The 27803-nt window shown below is 43.3% G+C and overlaps 1 protein-coding gene across 1 annotated transcript in view; it reads left to right on the top strand.

Annotated features, from left to right (window-relative positions):
* NMT2 (N-myristoyltransferase 2) overlaps positions 1 to 27803 on the top strand; it is a 57046-nt gene that overhangs the window by 10526 nt on the left and 18717 nt on the right. Inside the window, exons 2-7 of the mRNA XM_043478513.1 lie at positions 16114 to 16249; positions 21368 to 21509; positions 24245 to 24363; positions 24460 to 24551; positions 24675 to 24791; positions 26142 to 26312. Of these exons, the coding sequence (XP_043334448.1) occupies positions 16114 to 16249; positions 21368 to 21509; positions 24245 to 24363; positions 24460 to 24551; positions 24675 to 24791; positions 26142 to 26312 (777 nt within the window). The remainder of the gene's footprint in view (positions 1 to 16113; positions 16250 to 21367; positions 21510 to 24244; positions 24364 to 24459; positions 24552 to 24674; positions 24792 to 26141; positions 26313 to 27803) is intronic.

Genomic DNA, 27803 nt, shown 5'->3' with positions numbered 1-27803 from the left:
GAGGAGGAAGTGGCAACACACACCAGTATTCTTGCCTGTGAAATCCCATGGACAGAAGAGTCTGGCAAGCTACATTCCATGGAGTCGCAAAGAGTCGGACACGACTGAGCATGTTTCCACAGCCTTATTAGAATTGGATTTTTGTTTGTTTGTTTGTTTAATAATTTGTTTTTTTTATTGAATAATTGCTTTACAGAATTTTGTTGTTTTCTGTCAAACCTCAACATGAAAGAATGGATTTTTATGGGAAGCAAGCCTCATACATGTTGGATAATAATGAAATAATCATGAAAAAAGAAGGCTAATGAGATAGGACCTGTTTTCCCACGTTTAGGTTATGGTAAAAGCTGAAAGAACTAGAAACTTGGGGACAACCCAATATCTAAAAGGGGGAATTGGTTAACAAACTGTAGACCAGAAACTAGCAAAGGGAATCATCCAGGGTCCTATTCTAGCTGGGCTAGGGTTGCCCAGGGTTTATTGGTGATTCACTGCCGGAGACAGCCACCCTCTACTGCTGACATGGAAACATTGGGATTGTTGGCTGGTCCCACTGTGGCCGCTGCCCCATGTTCCAGCCTCGGTAGCTACCGCTGCCTGTCTCCTTGGCTGACCTTTGTAATGATAAAGGTCATTGTCAGTTTCTGCTCCTCACTGGTCACAAACTTCTAGGGTGGCTTTGAGCTTGGAGCTCTCCAAGGTCTTCTCTGTGACTTTCTGCTTTGACCAGAGATGATGTGGTTCTAAAGAACCTCGGGGAAAGAAGTTGCTGAGCTAGGGATGAAGCTCCCTAATTGATGAGGTGGCTGAAATCCTGTTGAAGGTCATGCTGTGATGAAGCCAGGTGCTGAGAGCGGCAAGAGCTTGGCTTCTTGCTCTGGACTGTGCATCACACTTGGGGAGGAAGCAGATGAAGAAGTCGTGACTGGAATCGCACAGATTGGCTGCTGAGAAAACAGACTCACTCAGGACTTCCTTGTCAGTCCAGTGATTAAGACTCTGTGCACTAAATGCAGGGTTATGGGTTCAATTTCTGATTTGGGAATATCCCACAGAATGAATGGTGTGGGCAAAAACAAACAAAAAACCAGACTCACTCATGGCACCTCTATTAAGAGAACCTGAACTGTAGATAAAATCAGTTCTTGAGGGGGGCAGCCACGTGGTCAGCCTGTATCAGATGGGTGCCCTGATGGAGTATGGGAACAGCCTGTGGCCAGTACTCTGGAGAGTTTGAGTTGACCTCAGCCCAGCTCCCCTGCGGCTGGGGCTATGAGTTTTCTTCCGTCAGCTGGGCACTGTGATGCTCCTTGGGTTACCCCTACATTTTTCTTAAACTGTGCTAAAATCACCTCATATATATATATTCTCCTGGGTAGTACATTTCCCTCTCAGTAAAGTGACTTGAGATCCCAAACAGAATACACATACACACCTATACACAAACACATACAGATCTGTTGCTATTCAATAAAAGACCACCCTGTTAATTTTTTTAAAATGTTCACGAAAGAAGAGGTCATTCCCCAAAGACCTCGAGATTGCCAATAAATATCTAAACAGATACTCAGCCAGTGGCAGTGCATAAATAGCAGATGATATAGCATAGTAATTAACTGGATCCTGGAGCCTGAGTGACTGATTTGAGTCCTTGGCTCTGCTGTTCTTTAGCTGTGATGTTCAGCAAGGTACTTAACTTCTACATATTGTGGTTTCCTCTTCTGTAAATTGGGAGTAACTATCATCAGAGGACTTAACCTCACACAGTTGTTGTGATAGTTTACACGGTAGATATTTGTAAGGTGCTTGCCCTGTGACTGCACTAAAGTGTTAACTGTTATGCCAACAACCATGACGGTGATGAGAATGGTGGTATGATGGTGGTGATTATGATGTTGATTGTAGTGATGGTAGTTATGGTGGTGTTGCTGGTGGTGATGATGATGGTGGTTATGATGGTGATGATATTGATTGTGGTGATGGTGGTGGTGGTGATGGTGGTTATGATGATGGTGATGATGTTGATTGTGCTTATGGTGATGGTGGTGGTGGTTATGGTGATATTGGTGGTGGTGATAGTGGTGGATATGGTGATGGTGGTGGTAATGATGATCATGTTGATTGTGGTGATGGTGATGTTGATTGTGGTGATGGTGTTGATGGTGATGTTGCTGGGGTGATGATGGTGGTGGTGAGGGTGACGGTGATGATAGTGGTTATGGTGATGCTGGTGGTAATGTTGATAATGGTGGTGGTGATGTTGACTGTGGTGATGGTGATGTTGATTGTGGTGATGGTGTTGATGGTAGCAGTGGTGGTGATGATGGTGATGATGATGGAGGTGGTGAGGATGATGATGATGATGCTGCTGATGATAGTTATGGTGGGGGTGCCAGTTTACTACCAAAGTGCTTGTACCAGCATTATGTAAGTGTTCCCTTTCCTCACATTTTTCTGGTATTTTTAGACTTAAAAATGTTTGGCAAATCAAGGAGAAAAAGTAGAATCTGAGGTGGTTTCATTTTCAGTTTTCTTACTGCTGGTGAGGTTGAGCATCTTTTCAGAAATTTATTGACTGTTAGGATTTCCTCTTTTGCAAATCATTTATTCATATCCTTAGCCCATTCTTCTCTTGGTCTTTTATCTTCCTAATGATTTTTACATTGATTTCTCATTCATCCAGCAAATATTTATTTTACACCTCAGACACTGTTAAGGTGCTTAGAATACAATGGAAGAGGCTGTCTTATGGATTTTATGTTCTTGTCAGAGGAAGACAAATAAATACTACATTCTTAGCTCTCAAAAAGTTATATGAAAAAAAATAAAGTGGGATAATCATAATACTAACTATCATGGACTGAGTGATTTCTCTGTGTCAGCTACTAACATATTAACTCGTTTTATCCTCACAATTTTGGGAACACCATCTTTTGAAAACTTCATCTTTTGCAGGCAAGGAAACTGAAGGACAGAGAGGTTAAGTAATATATTCCAAGTCACGCAGCTGGGAAGTAGTGGAGGCAGGTTTCAAAATCAGGTGGTCCAACTCTAGCTAAGGCCTGCAGTCCTAACCAGGATAGTATGTTGCCTATCTATACTATGCTAGAGATAGAATGTAAACAGGAAAAGAGCTTTCTATTACTACTTTGTCATGTGTTTTATAAATACCTCACCTCCTTCCTCACCTCCTTCTGTAGTTTTAAAATTTTGTTTATAATCACTTTGCCACAAAATATTTAACTTAGATGTAGTCCAGTTTTATCTTATAGTGTGTACTTTTGGGTCCTTATTTAAGAAATTATTTATTTCACTGATATGAAGTTATTGTCATTCTTTTTAATTGGATTTTTAAAAACTGTTTATTTGGAGGTGTTCTGGTCCTGTCAAGTGACTTGAGGGATCTTAGTTCTCCCACCAGGGATTTAACCTGCACCCCCTGCATTGGAAGTGCGGAGCCTTAACCACTGGACCACCAGGAAAGTCCCCATTGTCATTCGTTTGCTTATTCAATCAACAGATACTTACTTGAGTGCCTATCATATGCCAGATGCTATTCTAGGTATGGATAGACGTTAACAAAGCCAACACAACTCATTTCACTACTGATTTATGATGTAATCATCATATATCAAATTCTTGTATGTAACGAGTGTTACTGGCCTGCCTACTCCACTTCTTTGATCTATTTATTCTTGAGTTTGGTGTATCTTAATAATGTTTTAGTTGTCAAGGCATTGTGGTTATTATAGACAGTTTAGAAAATGCATGAAAATACAGAAATGATTAAAATCACTTACAATCTTACCATTTTCTATGCAGGAAATTGGAAATCAAAGGGGAAATTTTTGTAAAATAATTACAATATCAAACTATTAATGGTCATTGTGGGGAGAGGGTAAGTGATCCCTCTGATGGAATCCTCTGAAATCTAAAATTGTTTCTTGGGACTTCCCCAGTGGTCCAGTGTTAAGACTCCACCTTCCAATGCAGGGGGCTCAAGTTCCAGGTGGCACAGCCAAGAAAATTTTTAAAAATTTAAGAATTGTTTATCTTTGGCATTCCATACCATGCATCAAGTTCTTACAATTGACCTGTTAGTTATGACAGGCTAAGCTGCTATAACGACTAGACCCTACAGTGTAACTGTTCAACATGATAAGGTTTTTTCCTTATTGATGGGACAGCTCTGGACAGGTATACAGATGGATGGTAAGGGGACTTCCCTTCATCTTGTCCATCAGGGGTTGGCCCCCTTCCATCACATGACTCTGCCATTCTCTACTGTCTCATCCGACACCTGCCTCCAACTAGCCCAGGGGAGGGAGAGCATCCAGGAGCACCGCCAGGCTCCTCTCTGGGCCAGCAGAAAGTGGGGGTTCACGTCCACTATGATGCCAGTGACTGGAACTCAGTCACGTGACTGTACCTGACCTGCCAGCAACAGGGACGCATAGTCCAGCTGTGAGCTCCTGGACCAAGGGGGAATGGGTCTTTGTGGGCAGCTGGCAGTCTTTCTCTCTCTCACTTGTTTCTCCTGGAGCAACTGTAAAACATTTACAGTTTCCTATAAAATGTGTTCCTTTGCTCATTTCATTAAGTCCTAGTCTGCAGAACCTCTGAATACGTCAAAGAGATCTGCAGGATGTGCTTATTAAATGTTTGACATTTCCATGGCTGAGAAATAGTTTGTTGGTTTACCTTGGGGTTTAAAATGTGCCAAAGATTCTCTTTAGGCAGAGATACAAGTATATGGCCTTCCTGCAGTAGCAAAATGGGGAGGCTTTTCCTTATGGATTTTTCGTATGAATTGTGGGGGAGGTGGAAAATGGAACTTCTCTTCTTAAAAATCCAAGAGATCTTTGTAAAAGGGTGGCATGATTTCTGTGGCTAAAGGTATGGGATTCAGTAATCAACTTCAGGCAGTGAGAGTCTGAACCCTTTTCTCTATCGGATATCCCAGAAGAATCTTCTCAGGCAGGGATTTTCCTCTTATCCTGAGGGCTTCTCAGTATCTTTCCATCCCCATGGGATAAATTTCATCTCCACTTTTTCAGCAGCTTTGTTGAGATACAGTCCATGCACCTGTGAGTCACTCATTTAAAGTGTACAGTCCCATGGCTTTCATTCTATTCACAGAGTTGTATAGCTGTGACCAGCATCAATTTTAGAACATTTTCATCACACCAAACTGAGACCATGCGTCCCTTAGCTGTCACCCCCTGACACCCCCTGTCCTCCGAGTCACTCACAACTGCTGATCCATTTTCTTTCTCTTTAGACTTGCCTTTTCTGGCCATTTCATATAAATGGAATTATACAGTGTGTGGCCCTTTGTGACTCTTTCATTTGGTGTAGTGTTTTCACAGTTTATCCATGTTGTTGCATGAATTAATACTTCATTTTTTAATTGCTGAATAATATTCCATTGTATGGATATACCACATTTTCTTTATTCACCAGGTGATGGGTATTTGGGTGGTTTCTTCTACTTTTTGGCTATTATGAAGAATGCTGCTATGGATATTTGTATACAAGTGTCTGTGGGCACAGATATTTTCATTTCTCTTAGTCATCTACCTAGGAGTCGAATTGCTGAGTGATGTGGTAAATCTTTCTTTAGCATTTTGAGGAACTGCCAGACTGTTTCCCAGAACCATTTTACAATCCCACCAGCAGTATATGAAGGTTCCAGTTTTTCCACTTCCTCGCCAACACTTGTCATTATCCTTTTTGGTTCCAGTTGTCCTAGGGAAGGTAAACTTTTCAGCTCTGATTCCCAAATTCTAGTCTCCTTAAGGCCAGACCCCTGCCACTCTTCCCCTGCATGCAGTGCAGTGGTGAGCACATAGTAGACAGCTCAGTAAATACAGGATAATAGGCTGCAGTCAACTTCACCATGCAGGTAGGGAGAACTGTAGCTTTCAGAGATCTTCTTCCTGGCAATGTGTGATTGGAACTACCGCAAGAACCAGAATTATTCACTCATTCATTCAAGAAGTACTTGTTATAAAAATCTACTAGTATTGGGCAGTAAAGCATTGGCGACCTCAGGGGTACCAATAGGAACCGCTCTCTTCTGCGCCCTTCACATACTAACACAAATGCACACATAAATCACATAACCACAGTGCCGCAAGTTTCCTACTTAACAAGGCACCAACCATGGGAACCCTGAGCAAGGAAAGCCCGAGATAGAAGGACTCCCGAATCAGAGAATGTGCAAAACCATACTACCCATGGCATATTTCTAGCTCTGGTATCTGGCTGTGATGTTTGTTTAAACCCAGTCGCTAGTCAGATATTTCTGGAAGTCCTTAACTACTAGATGATTTTTTTTTTTCCCTACTAGATGATTTTAAACATAAACATCACAACGGTGCAGATTTGATTCTACCGATGAAAACAAACTGCTCGTTTTGGGGATGGGAATGCTTTACTATTTTTAGACCAACAGGGTGTCATTTGGCGGGGTCTTCATGTATCACAGAAAACGAGCACTACTTTCTATTCCAGGATTAGGGAGAACAGGGAAACACACATCTATAGCTCATCCACTCACCCTTTTCTAAAATAATAATAATTGTTAGTGTCTTTTATTTTATATATTTTATTTTTTGACAGAACCATGTGGCATGTGGGATCTTAGTTCCCTGACCAGGGATCGAACCTAAGCCCTTTGCAGTGGAAGCACAGAGTCTTAACCACTGGACCACTGGGGAAATCCCTCACGTGCTTGTCTTTTAAACACTTTTTCTCACTGTTCAACATGCCTTTCATGCTTTGACTCTGCAGAGAAGTGAATTAGTCACTATAACTCAAGAAGTTTGTGATTTTAATACATAAATAACCACCAGAAAGAAGAGTTCCTCTGTGACCTAGATATGGGGTGATGAGACTGCCACCTGGGGTCCTCTTAGTGGTGAAGACCAAGCCCACAGCTCTGTTGGGTTAAATCAGCACAGTTCCTTCTCCCTCGCACTACATGCGGCGGGTGGGGGCCTGTGTCCTCAGGGGACCTCTAGCCTCGGCTGTCGGAGGCCCACCACCTTCCAGTGCAGCATCTTGACGAGGCTGCCAGGCTGGCTGGGAGGGGAAGTCAGCAACGAGCAGGCGCAGCACCCTCACATGCTCCCGGAAACTCCACCTGCTCCATCTCCTTGTCTTCCACTCGCTCAGCAAACAGCCTGCTGGGGCCCACCTTTCTCGCTCCGGGTGGGGGAGTGTATGGGCCCACCGGAGCATCCACAGGAGGGGGTCAGAAGTACTGGTGAGGACGAGTGGTGTTTATCTGAGTAGGAAAAACCCAGTTCTCCTCCTGTGTTCTCCTGACTGACCACCGTCCCCCTCAGCTCTTCTGACACCAGGCACGTCTGCAGTGCCAGCGGGGATCCTGCCACTTATGTCGACTGGGACAGCGTCCACCTGGAGACGGCGTTAGGTCCCACAGGTGGAGATCCCACAGACTGCACCCTCCCTGCTGGGGACACCAGTCCTAAGTCCAGGCTGTCCCCTGTGCCTCTGACCAACCAGCTACAAACTTGAGGTTCTTCCCAAGAACCCCTCCTTGTTGTGGTTAATTTGAATTCACAGTCCTCAAGAAAACACTTTTTAGGGAATTTCTTGGTGGTCCAGTGGTTAGGACTCCATGCTTTCAATGCTGGGGGCCTGGGTTCAATCCCTGCTTGGGGCAGTAAGATTCCACATACCACACAGCATGGCCCCAAAAAAGGAAAAGAAAACACTTTTTACTGCTTACCAGTTGATTGTAAAAGGATGTGATAAAGGATACAGATGAACACCCAGATGGAAGAGGTGCGTGGGACAAGGGGTGAGGGCTGAGACATGGAACTCTCACACCCTCCAGAGTCCATGCTCCCAGCCTCTCCCCCAGGTTCACCAGCCCGGAAGGTCTCTGCTCCTGAAGGCTTATGACTGATAATTAATTCCATTTCCTGCCCCTTCACATCTCTGGAGAACTGCGGATGGGGGTCTCAAGCTTCTGATCATGGCTTGGTCTTTATGACCATCCAGGAGCCCACCCACAGGCACTTCATGAGAACAAAAGACACTGCTATCGCCACCCGGGAAATTCCAACAGACTGGGAGCTCTGTGCCAGGGACTGGGGCCTTATGTTGTCTCTGTTATTTCACATGCATTTTTAAAGAGACAGGAGAGACTCTCTTCTTAGGGAGCCTACACTCTAGTGGGAAAAGCAGGTTTTGTGTGTGCTAGATGGGGGGGTATTGTGTGAGTGGCTCAAAAGGTAGAGTTTGCCCGCGATACAAGAGACCCAGGTTCAGTCCCTGGGTCAGGAAGATGCCCTGGAGAAGGGAATAGCAACCCACTCCAGTACTCTTGCCTGGAGAGTCCCATGGACAGAGGAGCCTGGCAGGCTCCAGTCCTTGGGGTCGCAAAGTTGGACCCGGCTGAGCAACTCACACTTCCACTTCAGAGGGCAGGAGGAGCATTGAGTTAGGAGAGCCTACTTCAGATTAGAAAGGAACAAGGATTCTCGAAAGAGGTAATTCTTGGCTTAACTCTTTCTTTTTTTTAATTTATTGAAGTATAGTCGATTGTTGTGTTAAGTAGTTCAGTTACACATATATACATTTTTATGTATTCTTTCCCATTATGGTTTGTTATAGGATATTAAACATAGTTTGTTTACCTATCCTATATATAAAAGCTTACATCTGTTAATCCCAACTTCCTATTCCTCCCCTCCTTCAACCCCCGCACCTTTGGCAACCACCAGTCTGTTCTCTATGTTCATGAGTCCGTTTCTGTTTTGTAGATAGGTTCATTCGTGTCATATTTTAGATTCTAAATATAAGTGGTATCATACGGTATTTACCTTTCTGACTTACTTCAGTTAGTATGATAATCTTTAAATCCATCTACGTTGCTGGAAATGGCATTATTTTATTCTTTTTCATGGCTGAATAGTATTCCATTGTATATATTCTTCATTTATCTGTTAGGGGCTTGCCAGGTGGCTCAGTGGTAAAAAGAATCCACCTACCAATCCAGGAGTTGCAGGAGAAATGGGTTCAATCCCTGGGTCAGGAGGATCCCCTGGAGGAGGAAATGGAAACCCACTTTAGTATTCTTGCCTGGAGAATCCCTTAGGCAGAGGAGTCTGGTGACTAATTCCTCAACCAGGGATTGAACCCACGATCCCTGCATTTGAAGTGTGAGTCTTAACCACTGGACCACCGGGTAAGTCCCCTGAGGCCATGTCTTAATATGTGAAGCTTTCATCTTCTGGACTAAAGAGACTTTTGATGCAAGTAAAAGAGGAGAGTGCAACTTGAATCTGCCAGGGGTGTACATGTGTTCCCCATCCTGAACCCCCCTCCCACCTCCCTCCCCATCCCATCCCTCTGGGTCATCCCAGTGCACCAGCCCCAAGCCCCCTGTATCATGCATCGAACCTGAACTGGTGATTTGTTTCACATATGATAATTTCCATGTTTCAGTGGCACTCTCCCATATCATCCTGCCCTCGCCCTCTCCCACAGAGCCCAGAAGACTGTTCTATACACCTGTGTCTCTTTTGCTGTCTCGCATACAGGGTTATCATTACCATCTTTCTAAATTCCATATATATGCGTTAGTATACTGTATTGGTGTTTTTCTTTCTGGCTTACTTCACTCTGTATAATAGGCTCCAGTTTCATCCACCTCATTAGAACTGATTCAAATGTATTCTTTTTAATGGCTGAGTAATATTCCATTGTGTATATGTACCCCAGCTTTCTTATCCATTCGTGTACTGATGGACATATAGGTTGCTTCCATGTCCTGGCTATTATAAATAGTGCTGCGATGTATGGCAAAACCAATACAATATTGTAAAGTAAAATTTAAATAAATAAATAAATAAAAGTTGGCTTAAAACTCAACATTCAGAAAACTAAGATCATGGCATCCGATCCCATCACTTCATGGCAATAGATGGGGAAACAGTGGAAACAGTGACAGACTTTATTTTGGGGGGCTCCAAAATCACTGCAGATGGTGACTGCAGCCATGAAATTAAAAGACGCTTGCTCCTTGGAAGAAATGCTATGACCAACCTAGACAGCGTATTAAAAGGCAGAGACATTACTTTGCCAACAAAGGTCCGTCTGGTCAAAGCTGTGGTTTTTCCAGTGGTCATGTGTGGATGTGAGTTGAACCATAAAGAACGCTGAGTGCTGAAGAATGCTTTAGAATTGTGATGTTGGAGAAGACTCTTGAGAATCCCTTGGACTGCAAGTAGATCCACCAAGTCAATCCTAAAGGAAATCAGTCCTGAATGAGATGGTTGGATGGCATCACCGACTCAGTGTACATGAGTTTGAATAAGCTTCGGGAGTTGGTGATGAGGAGTCGGACACAACTGAGCAACTGAACTGAACTGAACTTCACCTTCTGGAGATGCTGGGGATGGGGAACAGTTTAATTCAGAGTCTAGCAAGTACTGCCTCAATGCTCAGTAGTATCCAACTCTTTGTGACCCCACGAACTGTAGCCTGCCAAGCTACATACATGGCAGGCTATGTAGCCATGGGATTCTCCAGACAAGAATACTGGGGTGGGTTGCCATTTCTTCCTGCAGGGAATCTTCCCAATCCTGGGACAGAATCCACGTTTCCTGTGCCTCCTGCACTAGCAGGCAGATTCTTTACCACTGAGCCACCCTGGGAAGTCCAAATTCTGCCCGGGGTTTTGCATTCTCTAAGGTGTAAGTCACTGAGTCGTGTCCGACTCTTTGCGACCCCATGGACTATACAGTCCATGGAATTCTCTAACTTCCATTCAAATGCTGAGAATCTCATTCTTGAGTTAATCTCTCTCTGTTCTCATTTTCTTGTAGACAGCTGGGAAAAGCCAGCATGCTTTCAGCCTTCTGCCCAGAAATCTTTTTGCTTAGTTTCATGCTCATTAGGTCCATTTTCTATTTTCCAACTTCACTCCTGGTTAAATAAAAGAACATTTAAATCTACAATGAGACTTTTTTTCTACCTATCAGATTGTCAGAGATGAAAAAGTATGGTTATATTTCAGCACTAGCAGAGATGTAGGCAAACTGATGTTCTTATTTACTGTTCTGTCCTTTGTTCCTCTATGTGTGTGCATGTGTGCTAAGTCGCTTCAGTTGTGTCCAGCTCTTTGCAACCCTATGGACTATACCTGTCAGGCTCCTCTGTCCTTGGGATTCTCCAGGCAAGAATACTGGAGTGGGTTGCCATGCCCTTCTCTAGGGGATCTTCCCAATCCAGGGATCGAACCCAGGTCTGCCTCATTGCAGGCAGATTCTTTACCCACTGAGCCACCCAGGGAAGCCCAAGAATACTGGAGTGGGTAGCCTATCCCTCCTCCAGCAGATCTTCCCAACCCAGGAATTGAACCGGGGTCTCCTGCATTGCAGGTGGGTTCTTTACCAGCTGAGCCACCAGGGAAGCCTCCTATAGGTAAGGTAATTTTTTCTCTCTGGCTCTGTTCATCTTTGATTTTCTGTAGTTTGAAAATGATTTGCCAAGATGCTGTTTGGGTGGCATTTATCCTGCTTGGTGTTCTCTGAGCTTCTTGGATCTGTGGGTTAGCTCCTGCTGTTGATTTGGGGAAATGCTCAGTCATTATTGTTTCAAGTATTTCTTCTGTTTCTCTCTCCTCCTTCTGGTTCTCCCATTATAGGTATGTCACACTCTGGTTTCCTCACAGTCCTCGGATACTCTATTCTTCTTTTTTCCATCTTCTCTTTGCTTTTCAAGTTTGGGGAGGGGGGTGGTTCTGAGGTTTTCACTGCTATGTCCTCAGGCTCTGAGATTCTTTGCTCAGCCACATCCGGTATGCCAATAAGTACATCAAAAGACATTGTTCGTTTCTGTCACAGTGCTTTGATTCTTCTCGCTCTGTCAGGATTTCCACCTCTCTGCTCACATTGCCCGTCTGTTCTCGTGTGCTTTCTGTTTTGTCCACTTGCGCCCTTAGCATATAATCATAGTTGTTTCCAATCCCAGGTCTGATCATCCCCCCATCCCTACCATGTCTAGTTCTGATGCTTGCTGTATTTTTTCCAACTGTGTATTTGGCTTTTTGGGATGCCTTGTCATTTTTTTTTTTTTTTTCACTTGATAGCCAGCCATGATGTACTGGGTAAAAGGACCTGCTGTAAATAGGCCTATGGTCATGCCGTGGTGAGATGTGTGGGGACAGGAAGCGTTCTAAGGTCCTATGACTAGGTCTCTGTCTTCTGGTGAGCCTGTGCCTCTGGCCTGTGACCTCACAGATGTGGGATAGGATGGCTTAAAGGGGCTGGAGTTGGGTATTTCCCTTCCTCAGATCAGTTAGGCTCTGATCATAGCCCAGTTGGTTAGGTTCTGGTTGACTAGTTTCTGCTGAGGACAGGCCTTGTTAAGAAGCACAGAATGTCTGGCATATTTCTAAAATGATTCCTCTGCCAGAAGTATGAGGGGATTCTTCTCCAGTATCTCCCATGGGAACCTGATTGGGCTCCAGGGGTAAAACTCACGAAAGTATGGGAGACCCCTGTGACTGGGCTAGTAACTCTCAGGCTTGTCCACACACAGCCTCCAGGACTTTGTGAATTACGGTCCCGGGGTCCCTCCCTGAGCACTGGTCCCATGGAGGTTGCCACTTGTGAGTCTCTGCTCCCAGAAACTGTTGCCCCAATCTTGGGGACAGCAGGTTGTCCTGTGTCCCTCCCTCCCTTAGGGATCTCAGAGGAATTGTTGGTTTTTCAGTCTACTAGGGTGGAGTGGTGTCTTCCAAGCTCCTTACATGCAGAACCAGAAACTGACTTAATGTTGGTGGGGTGGGAACTGGTAACTGCTTTACTAAATACCATATTTTGTAAAAATAAAAATGTGCTCTTTGACCTAGCATTTCCACCTATAGACAAACTAGCATCAGTGCACAAAGACGTAAGTACCAGAAGATTTTTTTGCAGCAGCATATTTAATATAGGAATGTTGCATAAAATATGCTATACTTACACAAGGGAATGCTACCCAGTTGCTAAAAAGAAATGAAGTAGCTCAATATATCCTGACATGGAAAGAAATAAATCCAAGACACATTTGTTCAGTGGAAGGAGAGAAAAAGCCAGATTTCAAAATAGTGTGTTTAAGATTCAATTTTTGTTTAAAATTTACTCATAGTAAAAACAGAGGCATGCTTAGAGAAGAAAGACTATTTTTAAAGAATTTATGCCAGAAAAACTATTGGTTTCCTTTGAGGGACCCTTTTATAAGGCTGTTGATGTATATATAAGGCTGTTACTTAATGACATTTGTCTCATAATGAACATGTACTTGATAATTAGGTAAAAATTCAAGTAGAAAAATAGGAACAGATAGAGCTAGTTAAGAACGATAGAAGAGGAAACTTCCCTGGTGGTGCAGTAGTTCAGACTCCACACTCCCAATGCAGAGGGCCTGGGTTCAATTCTTGGTAAGGTAACTAGAGCCCACATGCCACAGCTGAGACCCAGCACAGCCAAATTTAAATGAATACATAAATTTCAAAAGAAGAGTGATAGAACAGAACTGGTATTTCAGTCACTTTTCCCTGCATCAGGTGATAATGCAGTAATAATACCTGACTCTAAATTTGAATTTATCTCTGCAGATACTGTGGGAGAGTAGGCTCAAAGAAACGGGAATTTGAAATCTCCTTGTGTCTCTTGTGCTCTTTCAGAAGGTGACAGCTCTGAGATGACAAGGGTTCCAAACAGAAATGTCTTACCAGTGATTGTTTTTTGTTTTCTCATGTAGAGTTTTTAATTGTTAATTCTTCTAATAAAAATCCTTATCAGGAGACATTTCCCCCTCTGCAGGGAAGCACTTTCTCTGGTTCTGTTATGTCAAGATTCATGGTTTGTGTACCCAAGAGACGTTTATAATGACATATTTTACAACATGTGTCTCTCCCTGACTAGAGAGTACATTAGCAGAGTGGATACCCGTGAAAGCAATTTGCCTTCCATGATAAAATAGCGTTTATAGCTATGATTTTCCTGCTTAAATGACATCTAAGCACCCTGCAGGGTCACTGAGTGTAGACTAATAATCTTCTGAGTTCCTGCACCCAGTTCCAATGGGGAGGTGGGGTGGAGGAACTTCCCACATAACACGAGGTGCTTCTCAGACCCCAGCTGGGTGTCCCGTAATTCAACTCAGTTCTGACACTGTCTTCTCAAAGACAGCAACAGACTCCACAGGTTACAGGCTCAGAACCCCCTCCTTCTGGGTTTTTATGGAGCCTCCCTTATATTCAGTTCAGTTCAGTCGCTCAGTCATGTCTGACTCTTTGTGACCCCATGGACTGCAGCACGCCAGGCTTCCCTGTCCATCACCAACTCTCAGAGCTTACTCAAACTCATGTCCATTGAGTCAGTGATGCCATCCAACCATCTCATCCTCTGTCATCTCCTTCTCCTGCTTTCAATCTTTCCCAGCATCGGAGTCTTTTCCAGTGAGTCAGTGCTTTGCATCAGGTGGCCAAAGTATTGAAATTTCAGCTTCAGTATCAGCCTTTCCAATGAATATTCAGGACTGATTTCCTTTAGGATGGACTGGTTTGATCTCCTTGCAGTTCAAGGGGCTCTCAAGAGTCTTCAACACCACACTTCAAAAGCATCAATTCTTCAGTGCTCAGCTTTCTTAACAGTCCAACTCTCACATCCATACATGACCACTGGAAGAACCATAGCTTTGACCAGATGGACCTTTGTTGGCAAAGTAATGTCTCTGCTTTTTATTATGCTGTCTAGGTTGGTCATAGCTTTTCTTCCAAGGAGCAAGCGTCTTTTAATTTCATGGCTGCAGTCACCATCTGCAGTGATTTTGGTGCCCCAAAAAATAAAGTCTGTCACTGTTTCCACTGTTTCTCCATTTATTTGCCATGAAGTGATGGGACCAGATGCCATGATCTTAGTTTTTTGAATGTTGAGTTTTAAGCCGGCTTTTTCACTCTCTTCTTTCCCTTTCATCAAGAGGCTCTTTAGTTGTTCTTTGCTTTCTGCCATAAGGGTGGTGTCGTCTGTGTATCTGAGGTTATTGACATGTCTCCCAGCAATCTTGATTCCAGCTTGTGCTTCGTCTAGCCCAGCATTTCACATGATGTACTCTGCATATAAGGTAAATAAGCAGAGTGACAATATACAGCCTTGACGTACTCCTTTCCCTATTTGGAACCAGTCTGTTGTTCCCTGTCTAGTTCTAACTGTAGCTTCTTTACCTGCATACAGATTTCTCAAGAGGCAGGTCAGGTGGTCTGGTATTCCTCTCTCTTGAAGAATTTTCCAGAGTTTGTTGTGATCCACACAAAGACTTTGGCATATTCAGTAAAGCAGAAGTAGATATTTTTCTGGAACTCTTGCTTTTTCGATGATCCAACTGATGTTGGCAAATTGATCTCTGGTTCCTCTGCCTTTTCTAAATCCAGCTTGAACATCTGGAAGTTCACGGTTGATGTACTGTTGAAGCCTGACTTGCAGAATTTTGAGCATCACTTTGCTAGTGTGTGAGATGAGAGCAATTGTGCAGTAGTTTGAACATTCTTTGGCATTGTCTTTCTTTGGGATTGAAGTGAAAACTGACCTTTTCCAGTCCTGTGGCCACTGCTGAGTTTTCCAAATTTGCTGGCATATTGAATGCAGCACTTTAACATAGATGCGGTTGACTACATCATCAGCCATTGGTGTTTGATTAGACTCCAGCCCTGCTTGCCTCCCTGAGGTCAGGGGGTGGGATTGAAAGTTCCAACCTTCTAATCACAGAGTTGCTCCCCTGGTAACCAGCCCTATCCTTAGGTGCTTCTAAAAGTCTCCTCCTTACCGTGACCTAAGGGTCACCTTTAAGTTCTCTTCTCTTAGGAAGTTCTAAGCATTTAGGGAACTGTGATCCAGGAACCATGGATCAAAAGCAAGTACATATTTGATTATCTGAATATATACGTATTTGACATCAATCATAATACTGAACATCCTAATATAGTATAACATATGTTTTTCCTAAGTGATTAATTTCATGCAATTCAGATTTTACATAGTGACCTACCTGTTATTGTTTTTGCAAACCCTGTGAATTTTCTAACAGAAGTCCTGGAGGGGATTTGGGTGCCAAAAAGAAAAAGAAGAAACAGAAGAGAAAAAAGGAGAAACCAAATTCTGGAGGCACCAAGTCAGACTCAGCATCCGATTCCCAGGAGATTAAGATTCAGCCGCCTTCAAAAGTGAGAACTGTGTTTTATTTTAATCTCCGTGGTGTTGTATGCCTGTGAAAGTGGGTCCGGGCAGCTTAGGTGAGCACTCTGTTGGGGCAGAGGTGTAGTTAGGGTGTTGCCGTCACTGTGTACTGCATGGCAGGGGTCTCTCTGAGGTATTTACAGAACTCACATTGGCACCCAGATAACTAAGTGGTCCGTGCTGGGCTTCTGTGTGGGGGTGTGTGTGTGTGTGGGGGGTGTGTGTGTGTGGTCTGCCTACATCTTGCCCCTTTCTAAGCAAATTAATATGTAGCTTATAATCATAGAATGAAGTCTCAGTGTGACCTTGTTAGGTTTTTAAGTTACCCAGATAACTAAGTGGTCCGTGCTGGGCTTCTGTGTGGGGGGGGTGTGTGTGTGTGTGTGTGCGTGTGTGTGCTGGGCTTCTGTGTGGTGTGTGTGTGTGTGTGTGTGTGTGTGCGCGCGCGCGCACGCCTACATCTTGCCCCTTTCTAAGCAAATTAATATGTAGCTTATAATCATAGAATGAAGTCTCAGTGTGACCTTGTTAGGTTTTTAAGTTACACTTAATGTTTGATTCCTTTTTGTTCAGGAGATATTCACATTTTTATAAGTCTCAGTGTGACCTTGTTAGGTTTTTAAGTTACACTTAATGTTTGATTCCTTTTTGTTCAGGAGATATTCACATTTTTTATTTTCCTGGGTGTCTGTCTAATTATTTGAATACAGCACCGTCAGGCAGCAGATTTCAGTAGGAGCCACCACGGGTAAGTTTCATGTTGACTTTGCCTTGGACCAGTCTGCAGCGGCCAGTCCTAATTCCATTGCCAGAGGGCGGAAATAACCCAGTTTAGGCCAAACCAGAAGAGGTCTGGCTGGGCCCCGTGTCCTGTATGCCTCTGGAGGTGCTGATGCCAGACGCCCCTTCCCTGGGGTCACCCCGGTCACCCTGACTGCGAACAGAGACCTTGTGTGCTAGGCCCAGGAAAGACAGAACTCTTGATGCCAGACACAGCAAAAAGCGGGTAGAGTTAGGCATGTAACAAAACAGATTATGTGATTGTTGTAGCTCCAGGTGAGCTGGGGAGCACGTGGTATCCTGGCAGGAGCTAGGTCCTGGCCCTGTGGCTGTCCAGCCAGGTGCCTCTGCCAGGCTCTGCCCCTCCCACAGCTACCCAACTCACAGGCTCTCGTGAGGTCATAGTCAGACCGTCTTTATCACGTGGTTTTTATGCTGTAAAGCAGTGTATACATGGCAGTTGTTATGGTCACGCAAGTTTTGTGGGCTCTAAATGTCTTTCTTGCACAAAGTTTACATCATGTGACAGTGGGGGAGCCTGGCAGGTGGTTTTGTTGTTGTTATTATCAGTTTTACACACAAGGACCAGGAATCACCGAGAAGGAAAATTACCTGCCCCAGTTTTTCCCTGACTGCTTTTGTGGGGTGAGAAGAAAGTACAGTCTCCATCGATAGATTTTCAATATGGTTCTCAGATAATAAATAGTCTATCCACAGTTATAAGTTCCAAGATAACTCGTATAAGCTGGCAAGATATCTTTTTTATTTCTCAAGGTTGCTTGATCAGATAAGTGTAGTGTTACTTACATGCATTCATGACTATCTCCTTATTCCTTCTGTCTTCACCACCAGCCGCTGCCAGTCCCCGTACCCCTGGTGATTTGGGGTCCTTTCCCTACCTCTGGTGACTTAGAAGAAGCTACATAATGGGAATTTGGGATTAGCAGATGCAAATTCTTACGTATAGGATGGATAAACAACAAGGGGTTTCCCTGATAGCTTAGTTGGTAAAGAATCCTCCTGCAATGCAGGAAACCCCGGTTCGAATCCTGGGTCGGGAAGATCCGCTGGAGAAAGGATAGGCTACGCACTCCAGTATTCCTGGGCTTCCTTTGTGGCTCAGCTGGTAAAGAATCTGCCTGCAATGCCAGAGACCTGGGTTTGATCCCTGGGCTAGGAAGATCCCCTGGAGAAGGGAAAGGCTACCCACTCCATTGTTCTGGCCTGGAGAATTCCATGGAAGGTATAATAGTCCATGGGGTCACAAAGAGCCGGACATGACTGATCGACTTTCACTTTCTTTCACAAACAACAAAGCCCTACTGTATAGCACAGGTAAGTATATTCAACATTCTGTGACAAACCATAATGGAAAAGAATATGAAAACAAATACATCTGTGTATAACCGAGTCACTTTGGGGCACAGCAGATTTTAACACAGCATTGTAAATCAACCCTACTTCAAAAAAATTTTTTTAATTAAAAATAAAATGAGTGGATGAATAGAATTTTAAGGAAAAGGAACCAGGCAAGGCAGGAGGAACGGCTAGCATGATGTCGTAGAGAGATTCTTATTTTTTAGTGAAGTCAAAATTGTTTTAATGTGGGCTTTTCACTGCATCTTAAAAACTGGGGCTCCTTTCCCCTAAACTGATGCCAGCTCACATAAAACCATCAGTTACAGTGACTTTTAGAGATTCTTTAGTTTCAAGAATATTGTGGTTTACGCTCAAGAACCAAAATAAAATGGTATTTGGGTTCTTATACACTTCATGGTGATTAAAGACTTGGACATTTTTTCCATGATATTAAATTGGAAACTATTGGGCAAGGAGTACAGTTGGTGTTTAGTATTTCCCAAGGAGCAGGTAAGGAGAAAGAGAGGCATGTCTGACTCTTACATTGCAAATACAATAGTGGGAGACTAATGTAGGATCCTTACCCAGTCTCACCTTTCTAAACATTCCATTTGGTGCCGTTCCGGAAGGTGATTGGATAGGTTTAAGAATTTACCATAGCGGAGTTTACTGCTGTCACCGTGGATTTGAAAGTTGCACTTACTTGAATCTACTTTAAGAGCATCATCTGTAAAAACATTGACTCACTATGTTGTACACCTGAAGCTAATATAATATTGTAAATCAACTAGACTCATTTAAAAGAGAGCATTGAATAGTGAGCATCAGGATATAGCTATTTCATGAATGGTGATTTTATATAAAGACTGCTGGTCAGCCTGCTTAGGCAGAAACCACTCTGAGGGTTTCTTCATGGAGATGGAGTACCATCACTGGCTTCTTTGAAACAAAGATGCTGATGCATGTTTGTTATGAAAGAGTTGGAGTTTGGTATATTCATGTTAGAGGATTTAACTCAAATAGCAGGAAAGAATTACTATGGCAAATTCAGTGCAGACACTGTAGATATATTTTTGTAAGACTAGGTTCTACTTGGCCTATTGTAACATAAATGGATGCATGTTCAAGCATTATTAGCTTAAATATACTGTCCTCTTACTTTCTTTATAAGTTATAAGTGTCTTCATTGTGTTGTTGGGGGCTCAGATGGATGTAAAATCATTTAGCTAGAAATCTGTTACTTTTGTGTTGGAGGCTCAAAGGAGACCCAGAAAGAGCCGTCTAAAACTACAATAAGTCAGAACAACAATATAACTTTGTTAAATTAGTATGTGTAATTGAGGTATGAACCTGATGATTTAGACCTCAATCAAAATATAAAATAGCTTACAAAATCTGTGGTAGTCCTGGGTGATGCTGTTAGACTTCCAAGTGGAGATATCAAGACTTTAACCTCCTCCTAGTTAGACTCCAGCACTTTGTTTCTTGGAATCATTTTAGGAGCAAGAATCTTAAGGGAACCTGGTGAGTCAAACTACCACAGGACGGTCTGTATTAAATATATTTTACTGGGGCTTCCCTGGTGGCTCAGATGGTAAAGAATATGGCTGGAATGCAGGAGACTCGGGTTTGATCCCTGGGTCGGGAAGATCCACTGAAGAAGAGAATGGCTACCCACTCCAGTATTCTTGCCTGGAGAATTCTATGGATAGAGGAGGCTGGTGGGCTACAGTCAACGGGATCACAAACAGTTGGACACAAATGAGCGACTAAGACTTTCACACTGAGTCAAACAAGTCAGCTTCCCAGATAAAAAGATTTGCTCCAGGTCACAGACTTCAGATTCAGAATTGAACTAAGTCCAGACCTGCTGTTAATAAACCACTGAGGGTCGATGGTACCTTTCCTTGGTGCCTGTGATGTTAACAAAAACTGAAAGCTCTGAGACTCCTAACCACTTCTGAACGCACAGCGAAGAGCGTTCTTTGTATGGCATCAAAATTCTAAAACCCATCAGTAATTTTTCATGTTGAGAAAACCTCACCAATTTCCATATTCAGTCTTATGTCCCACTCTCATTTCAAGTATAGTCTTATTTTCTAAATATTATGTCATTTGAGGGACTTTCCAGAAAAAAAAAAGAACTAAGGAATCTTCAGAAATGACAGAAATATTGGTTTTAAGGAAGGAACTTAAGTTTTTAAAGGCATTGTCAGTTTTATAGACTGAGGATATGCTTTACTAAAAAGGAAAGTTATTTACCACACTTGGGTTGGGGTGAACAGGCTATGGTTGCAAAAGGTTCTGAATTCGTGGAGGAGACTGCACATCCTCATTGAAGGATTTGTCTCTGGAGGAGTGTCAGAATTAGGAGAGGGTGGGATGTGGTCCAGGATAAGGCATCCTTTGAGAGTCCTTTCTTGATGAATTTCCTCCTCCACCCAGCACTAAGTTCAGGGTTCTTTCTTTCTTTTTTTGAATTGAAATTTGCCTTGTCCACCTCGTTTCCATTCTAGAAGTTATTTCCTTTGTCCCCACATTGCTCCTGTCAAGCATTAACTCCAGCAGTGAAGCCAAAACCAGGGGCTGACTGGCTGCTCTATGATGCTCACGTTTGCATTGCATGGCAGCCCTTTCTGCTGCTCCACGCACATGAGTAATTAACCGTGAGGACCATTTGCAGATGGTTGGGAAACTGAAGCAAACATTGGTTTGATTTACTAGAGATTTTCCAGACTGTCAGAGCCCCATTAAAACTGTAGGACTGTTGTTGCCTTTATCCTGTACCTTTGCTTATATTTTAATACGTTAGCATACTTGAGCCCAGGGTCCACGCTTCGAGGAGAATCGTGCGTTTTTCCAGCGAACGCTGTAGTCTCCGAGGCAGGCGTGCGTGCACCTGCCCCGGGTTTGGGAGCGGCGGCAGCCTCCTCATGCTCTGTGCCTGTGTGTCTTTGCTGTTGTAGAATTCCATCCCAATGCAGAAGTTGCAGGACATCCAGAGGGCAATGGAGCTGTTGTCTGCGTGCCAGGGCCCCGCCAGGAACGCTGATGAGGCTGCCAAACACAGGTTCCAGTTTTGGGACACACAGCCGGTGCCCAAACTCAGTAAGCTTTTCTGCCTTTTCCCTCTGAAAACAAAGCTGGGTTAACAACAAACAAAAAAACACAAAAAGAGACTTGATTTCACTTATATGATTTGTTTCAGACCACAGATTCTGAGTCATATTTTTCCTGTTAAAATAAATATTGAGTGATGACATTGGCTTTTAGTAACAACAATTTTAATATAACTCCTGTGCTGACAAAAAAATCGTGTCCCCGCACTTCAAATATTACTGTATTAAGTATATATATATATACACATAAAAGAGGAGTCTCCTCCACCACCAGTGTTTTGATTCCAATCTTCATGGAGTGGTTTTTCCTTCTACATAAATTTTTAGCAATCTCACACCTCAGTTATCCCAGAAGACACAGGAAATTTGCCTATTAAATCTTACTGAAATAGAAAATTTTGCTCTGTTTAACAGTAGGATTCTGAACAGTCACCCACGGTGTTAATGATTACCAATGTGATAACACTCCAGTATAAGTGAATTGGGACACCTTGTGAAGGCCTTCGTAAGTGCTGTGGGTCATGTCAGAACTTCATTACTAGTCCTCTTCCCACAGTGCCAGGCCTGCTCCATCATATTTCACTTAAACTTCTACCACTTAAGTTTCTGTAAACATAATTCCATTGTTACCCTTTCACATTATGCCAAAAAAAAAAATTGGCCAAAAAGTTCATTCAGCGTTTTCCATACCATCTTGTGGAAAGACCGGAATGAACTTTTTGGCCAACCCAATAGATGCTCTAAATACCATAAAAATGTTTATCAGTGTATTACAGGCTCAACCTGTTGCTTTGACTTATGTTTATATAAAGATAGATCATTGTATCATTTCTATATATTTCTTCAATGATAGTTCCAGATTCAAAATTCAATATATAATATTTAATGTATAATATATAATATTTAATATAAGGGGTTCATTGCCATCCCAAAGTCTTATTAGCCAAGTTATGTACAGATGGCCAGTTTCATCAGTTATAAAGCAGGGAACAATTGTCCTCCATGCCATCAAATCATGGATTTCAAACTTTTTAAAAGGGACTGTTCCTTTCCCACCCACACCCGCCCCATGCAGCTTCAAAAGCAAGAGCTTCACAGCGTGAACAGAAGAAGAAAGCAATGATCTTTGCTTGATTTTAAGTCTCTAGAAATTATTTGGTGAGGAAGGAAGACCCTCTAGAATGAATTTACTGGATTTTAAATGACACTGAATTAAGTGACCATTGGCTAAAGGGAATGAAGGTTTATTGTCTGAATGTATTGGGTTTGGCTAAATGCTGCTGGTGGCTTTTGGGTCATGGCTCAGGGGAGAAGGAAGTCTCTTTAGCCGGCACCCACCCCAGTGCACCGCTCTGCTCACCTCATTTTAGCCCCTCCCCTAAATCCTTGCCTGGTTCTCGGGTTCCTAGAACATTCCCTGTGCACCTCAATTAAGGCAGAGCCAGGTTAATGGCCGAAGAGGGAACCTGAGGTTGGGGAGAACGTTTGAAAGTCAGGGAGACTATCTCATCATCTCCCTCCAGAGCCCTATTCCAGTTCAGTCAAACACACCCTGCTGTTTGGAGCTGCTTGAATGGGGTGAGCCCCTGGTGTTGTATACATCAGCCAAGCCCTAAGAGCAACTCCCCAGGGACCCCAAGGGAGCAGCTGGGCACCTGGCCACTGGGGCTGACCTGAGGGAGCCTGAGGTACTCACGTGGGGGTGAGCTACCGACTGGAGATAAGATGAATCTGCAAAGTCAGGGATTAGGAGGAGAGAAAAGAAACCCTTTAGGGTGGGTGCAAACTCCGTGACTTCCCCCTGTTAAAAGGTCTCTGATGGTAAGAACTGTACCTGAAGGTCATTTATTCAGCAGATGTCTGTTGAGTGTCTGTAGTAAATGCCAGGCACTGGGACGCAGACACGGGAGACAGTAAAGGGAAAGCAGCGTAAACGGGGAGCAGGTAGGGAGGACATGCTCCACGTAGGAAGAGCTTTCGTTGAGGATGCTATGAGGAAGTGATGTGTAACATATCTGAAGAAGCAGCAGTGGCTGGCCATGTGAAAGGCAGGGGACAGCCTTCTGAGCAGAGGCCCAGCCCGAGGGAGGTCGGTGGGGCAGATGTGCTGAGGCTGGCCAGACAGGCAGCAGGCCACGGCCAAAGGTCTGGATTTTATCCCAGCCACACTGGGAGGTTCCAGAGGAGGGACTGGAAAAGGGCACCTTTGTGGAAATCGCTGGAGATACTGATGGCTTGAGCTGTGCTGCCAGCAGCCCAGACAGAAGGAAACAGTCCTGAACTGAATTTTGGATTGGGCTGGGAGGGGTCAGAGGTCACTGCAGCCCTTGCCCCCTGTTTGTTGAAAAACAGAGTTAAAAAGAAAACATCTCTAAGACTGTCATAGCAAACCTACGTTGTCGGCAGTTTTGCTGTATGATTAGTCTCTAGTCTGAGGCTTCAGATTGAGGAACCACTATTGTTTTCTTGTGTCCAGTTTGCCATCGGATGACGAGTAATTTCTCCTGTAATTGTTCAGCTGGCAGTTACTCTCCACCTCCACGTAACTACCCTACTTCCCTCTAGAGATAGCTGAAACAGTACAGTATTTTTAAGGATTATGTGAAACTCAGTAGCCCTAAAGCATGCTTTTGTTTCCCATAACTGACCATTGGGGGTCGTCGGAATACTTTGTAATTGAATCATCTCTCTTTTTGTTTTTTTTCTCCTTCTCTCTGTGTCTAGATGAAGTAATAACATCTCATGGCGCAATTGAAGCTGATAAAGAAAACGTGCGTCAGGAGCCATACTCTCTGCCGCAGGGTTTTATGTGGGACACTTTAGACTTGGGTAACGCCGAAGTGGTGAGTAAAACCTTAGACCTCGGTCCCCGCGTCGGCGTGGGTTGCTGCTGCGTCGGTCCCTAGCGTCACAGGGGGGACACATGTTTGATCTCATAGCTCCGGGAGCTGTACACCTTGCTGAATGAGAATTACGTCGAGGATGATGACAACATGTTCCGGTTTGACTATTCACCTGAGTTCCTGCTGTGGTGAGTCTCGTGGCTGCCGGTGCCTGGTGGGGATGCGACTGCAGTGGGGTTGGGCCGTCTATCTCTGTCCCTGGTTTCTTGGACACTCAGTGCACCCGTTTTCCTCGCCTGTGTTGACTTCAGGGCTCTGCGTCCCCCAGGCTGGCTCCTTCAGTGGCACTGTGGCGTCAGGGTGTCTTCGAACAAAAAACTGGTGGGATTCATCAGTGCCATCCCCGCAAACATTCGGATCTATGACAGGTACGTGGTGAAGCTTGTCCCTCGTTGGTTTTGACATATTGCTTCTCCAAGAATTGTGGTTAGAATAGGCTTTTGTTTTTCCCAGTGTCTAGCCTATTTATTTATTTTATTGGAATATAATTGCTTTACAGTGTTCTGTTAGTTTCTGCTGTACAACAACATGAATGAGCCATATGTATACAGATCCCCCATCCCACCTCTGTAGGTCGTCACAGGACGATTCCACATATGGCGTTAATATACAGTATTTGTTTTTCCCTTTCTGACTTACTTCACTCTGTATGACAGGCTCTAGTTTCATCCACATCTCTACAAATGGCTTTTTAAAATGACTGAGTACATGTTGTTGATGGTAGAGGAGGTTGTGCATGTGGGGAGGGCACAGGTACATGGGAACTCAGTTTTGCTGTGAACCTAAAACTGCTCTAAAAAATAAAGGTTGTGAATTTATTTTAAAAGGTTGTGAACAATAACCAAAAAAAGACAGGTGTATTTTTCTCGATCTTTCTCTGCTTCTCAGTCTCATACATGCACACACAGGTTATGTATGTATGTACATAGTAGAAAAAACAAAGATATAAATAGGTACTTCAGACTTGTTTCTGGGGAGGAAATTACCTGAAGGATTTTTTTTAAAGTCTTTTTATCTATAAGATATGTGTGTTCCATTTTTGCCCTGGGTCTCCAGCCTAAAGAGTCAAAGATAGAGCTATGAAATGTGAAGATTTAGTGCATAGGTCTCTTCACATTTCAGTATACTGGGTGAGCTTATTTACTGCTGAAACGCATCTGATCTCAAGGAATATTTTGTGCCAAATGAAATGCCTGTGTATCTGGAACCAGAGCAGCAAATGGACTTTGAAGCTCTAGAAGATTTATTGTTGCTCAGAAAAGTACCAGCTCTGGACTTATCGAGGTGCTTCCCAGGGATCCCAAAGATTGCATTATACTCCAAAGCAGTGTCTTATTAGATTCTGCATCTGGGTGACCCAGTTTCTGCTATAGTTGTATACATTACAGGAAAAACGGATATAGAAGCTTTGAGGCACAGCTGATCCAGTTTCTAAACTGAAAACTTTAGAATAGACCCAAGTTCTCAGATTTATTTAGAACAAGAGGGTTTGCACCTCCACAGCCTAGAGTTTATGATCATTTTGGTGGGGGCATGTGGGGAATAGTGTGTCAATCTGAATTTGTGAAATATCTAAATGGTAGAATATTTTACTTAAATATTATGTTAAGGGAAACCTTTCAGTTTCTTATTCTTTGAAATGTTATAGGTGTTACCTTGTTTTTTAAAAATGTTCTCCTCTTACATTGGCTCTACTTTTCAACACCTTTCTTTCTTAGTGTGAAGAAGATGGTCGAAATCAACTTTCTTTGTGTTCATAAGAAATTGAGATCAAAACGAGTAGCCCCCGTGTTGATTCGAGAAATAACCAGAAGAGTGAACCTGGAAGGGATTTTCCAGGCCGTTTATACTGCTGGAGTTGTTCTTCCAAAGCCAGTGGCCACATGCAGGTATTAGCATTACACCTTTATCTTGCACATCACCTTTGCCTAATGCTTCAAGCCTCCTTGCCATGTTGCTACAAGTATTATTCTCCACCCTTGTAACCTGGAAGGATTTTGGCTGACCCATGATGATGATGTTGGTTGGTAGCAGAGATGGAGATACAACCAAGAACCACTAGCCCAGTATTCTTGCGGTAAACCCCACAGCCACATGTATATGAATGATGCTGCGTGTCCGTTTCTGTGTCTCTTCATTTGAAAGGCTAGTTGCTGCCTTGGGAAACCCAGGGCATCAGTTATCGGGAGATGTCCCTGTAGTACCATTTTCTTTCCTTCTCGAACACTCAGGTGTTGTACCAGTGCTGCCAGGAACCACTCCAAAAGCTGATAAGCATCTAGCCAGAAAGCCTGAACATATTTGTCTGCTATGAGTGAAAAGAAGGCTAAAGCTCTGTTCTTACTACTTTATTATTTCATCTGCTCTTTTCAAGCTTTCAAAAGTTAATCCAGTAAGAAAAGCATATATCAGATTTTCACCTGACTAACCTGTTTTTAGAGTATCAGAAAGAGTCTGTGTCCCTCTACTATTTTTTTTTAAGTTTTTTATATCTTTTGGCTGCACTGCACAGCATCTGGGATCTTAGTTCCCCAACCAGGGATTGAAACCTCACCCCCTACATCTTCAGTGCAGAGTCTTAAACACTGGATTGACAGGGAAGTCCTTCCCTCTCTGTTTTGCATGCGGGTATGCATGCCTGCTCAGTCGTGTCCAACCCATTGCTACTTTATGGATCGCAGCCCGCCAGGCTCCTCAGTCCATAGGATTATCCAGACTGGAGTGAGTTGCCATTTCCTCCTCCAGGGGATCTTCCCAACTCAGGGACTGAACCTAAGTCCCCTGCATCTCCTGCATTAGGCAGCAGATTCTTTACCACTCAGCCACCTGGGAAGCCACTCCTATTTTTATTGACTCAAATAAGATGAACCTCAGGAAAAAAACTTAAAGAGTGTAAAAGACAAACCTGTAAAATGCCTCTCTCCTATTAAATTATTCATAAATAAACAGAATAAGTAAGACTTCACAGGTATATTTTAATATAATCTGCAATCATTCATTCCAGTACCTAAGCCAGAATCATTTGAGAAATTCAAACTCCTCAAAAAGTTGTTTTCTTCCATGTGCATTATATAAATGTGAAGGCTACTAACTTAAGGGAGTATTTTCATGTTTTTAAAGTTTTTGGTTTGCCTTCTTAGAATCTGTGATGGTCATTCAATACTTACAAACTGGAGATTGTCAATATTTTTCCTGCAATTTTAAGATTTCTCTATATTAAAAGAGATGGAACATTACCAATGTCAAAGGAGCATAACTGGAACATCATTTCGAGGTAAAAAATGACAGATAAAATAATGACATAGGCAGAGGGCCAGGACCTAGCACTGCACCAGGCCCTACATGATGTTTGTTTAATACTCCAGTAACAGCTGAGCCGA

The sequence above is a fragment of the Cervus canadensis genome, chromosome 10 (genome assembly GCF_019320065.1).
Source record: "Cervus canadensis isolate Bull #8, Minnesota chromosome 10, ASM1932006v1, whole genome shotgun sequence".
Classification (NCBI taxonomy): Eukaryota; Metazoa; Chordata; class Mammalia; order Artiodactyla; family Cervidae; genus Cervus; species Cervus canadensis.
Note: the sequence above shows the minus strand (reverse complement) of the source record. Positions and strands in the feature narration are given on the sequence as shown.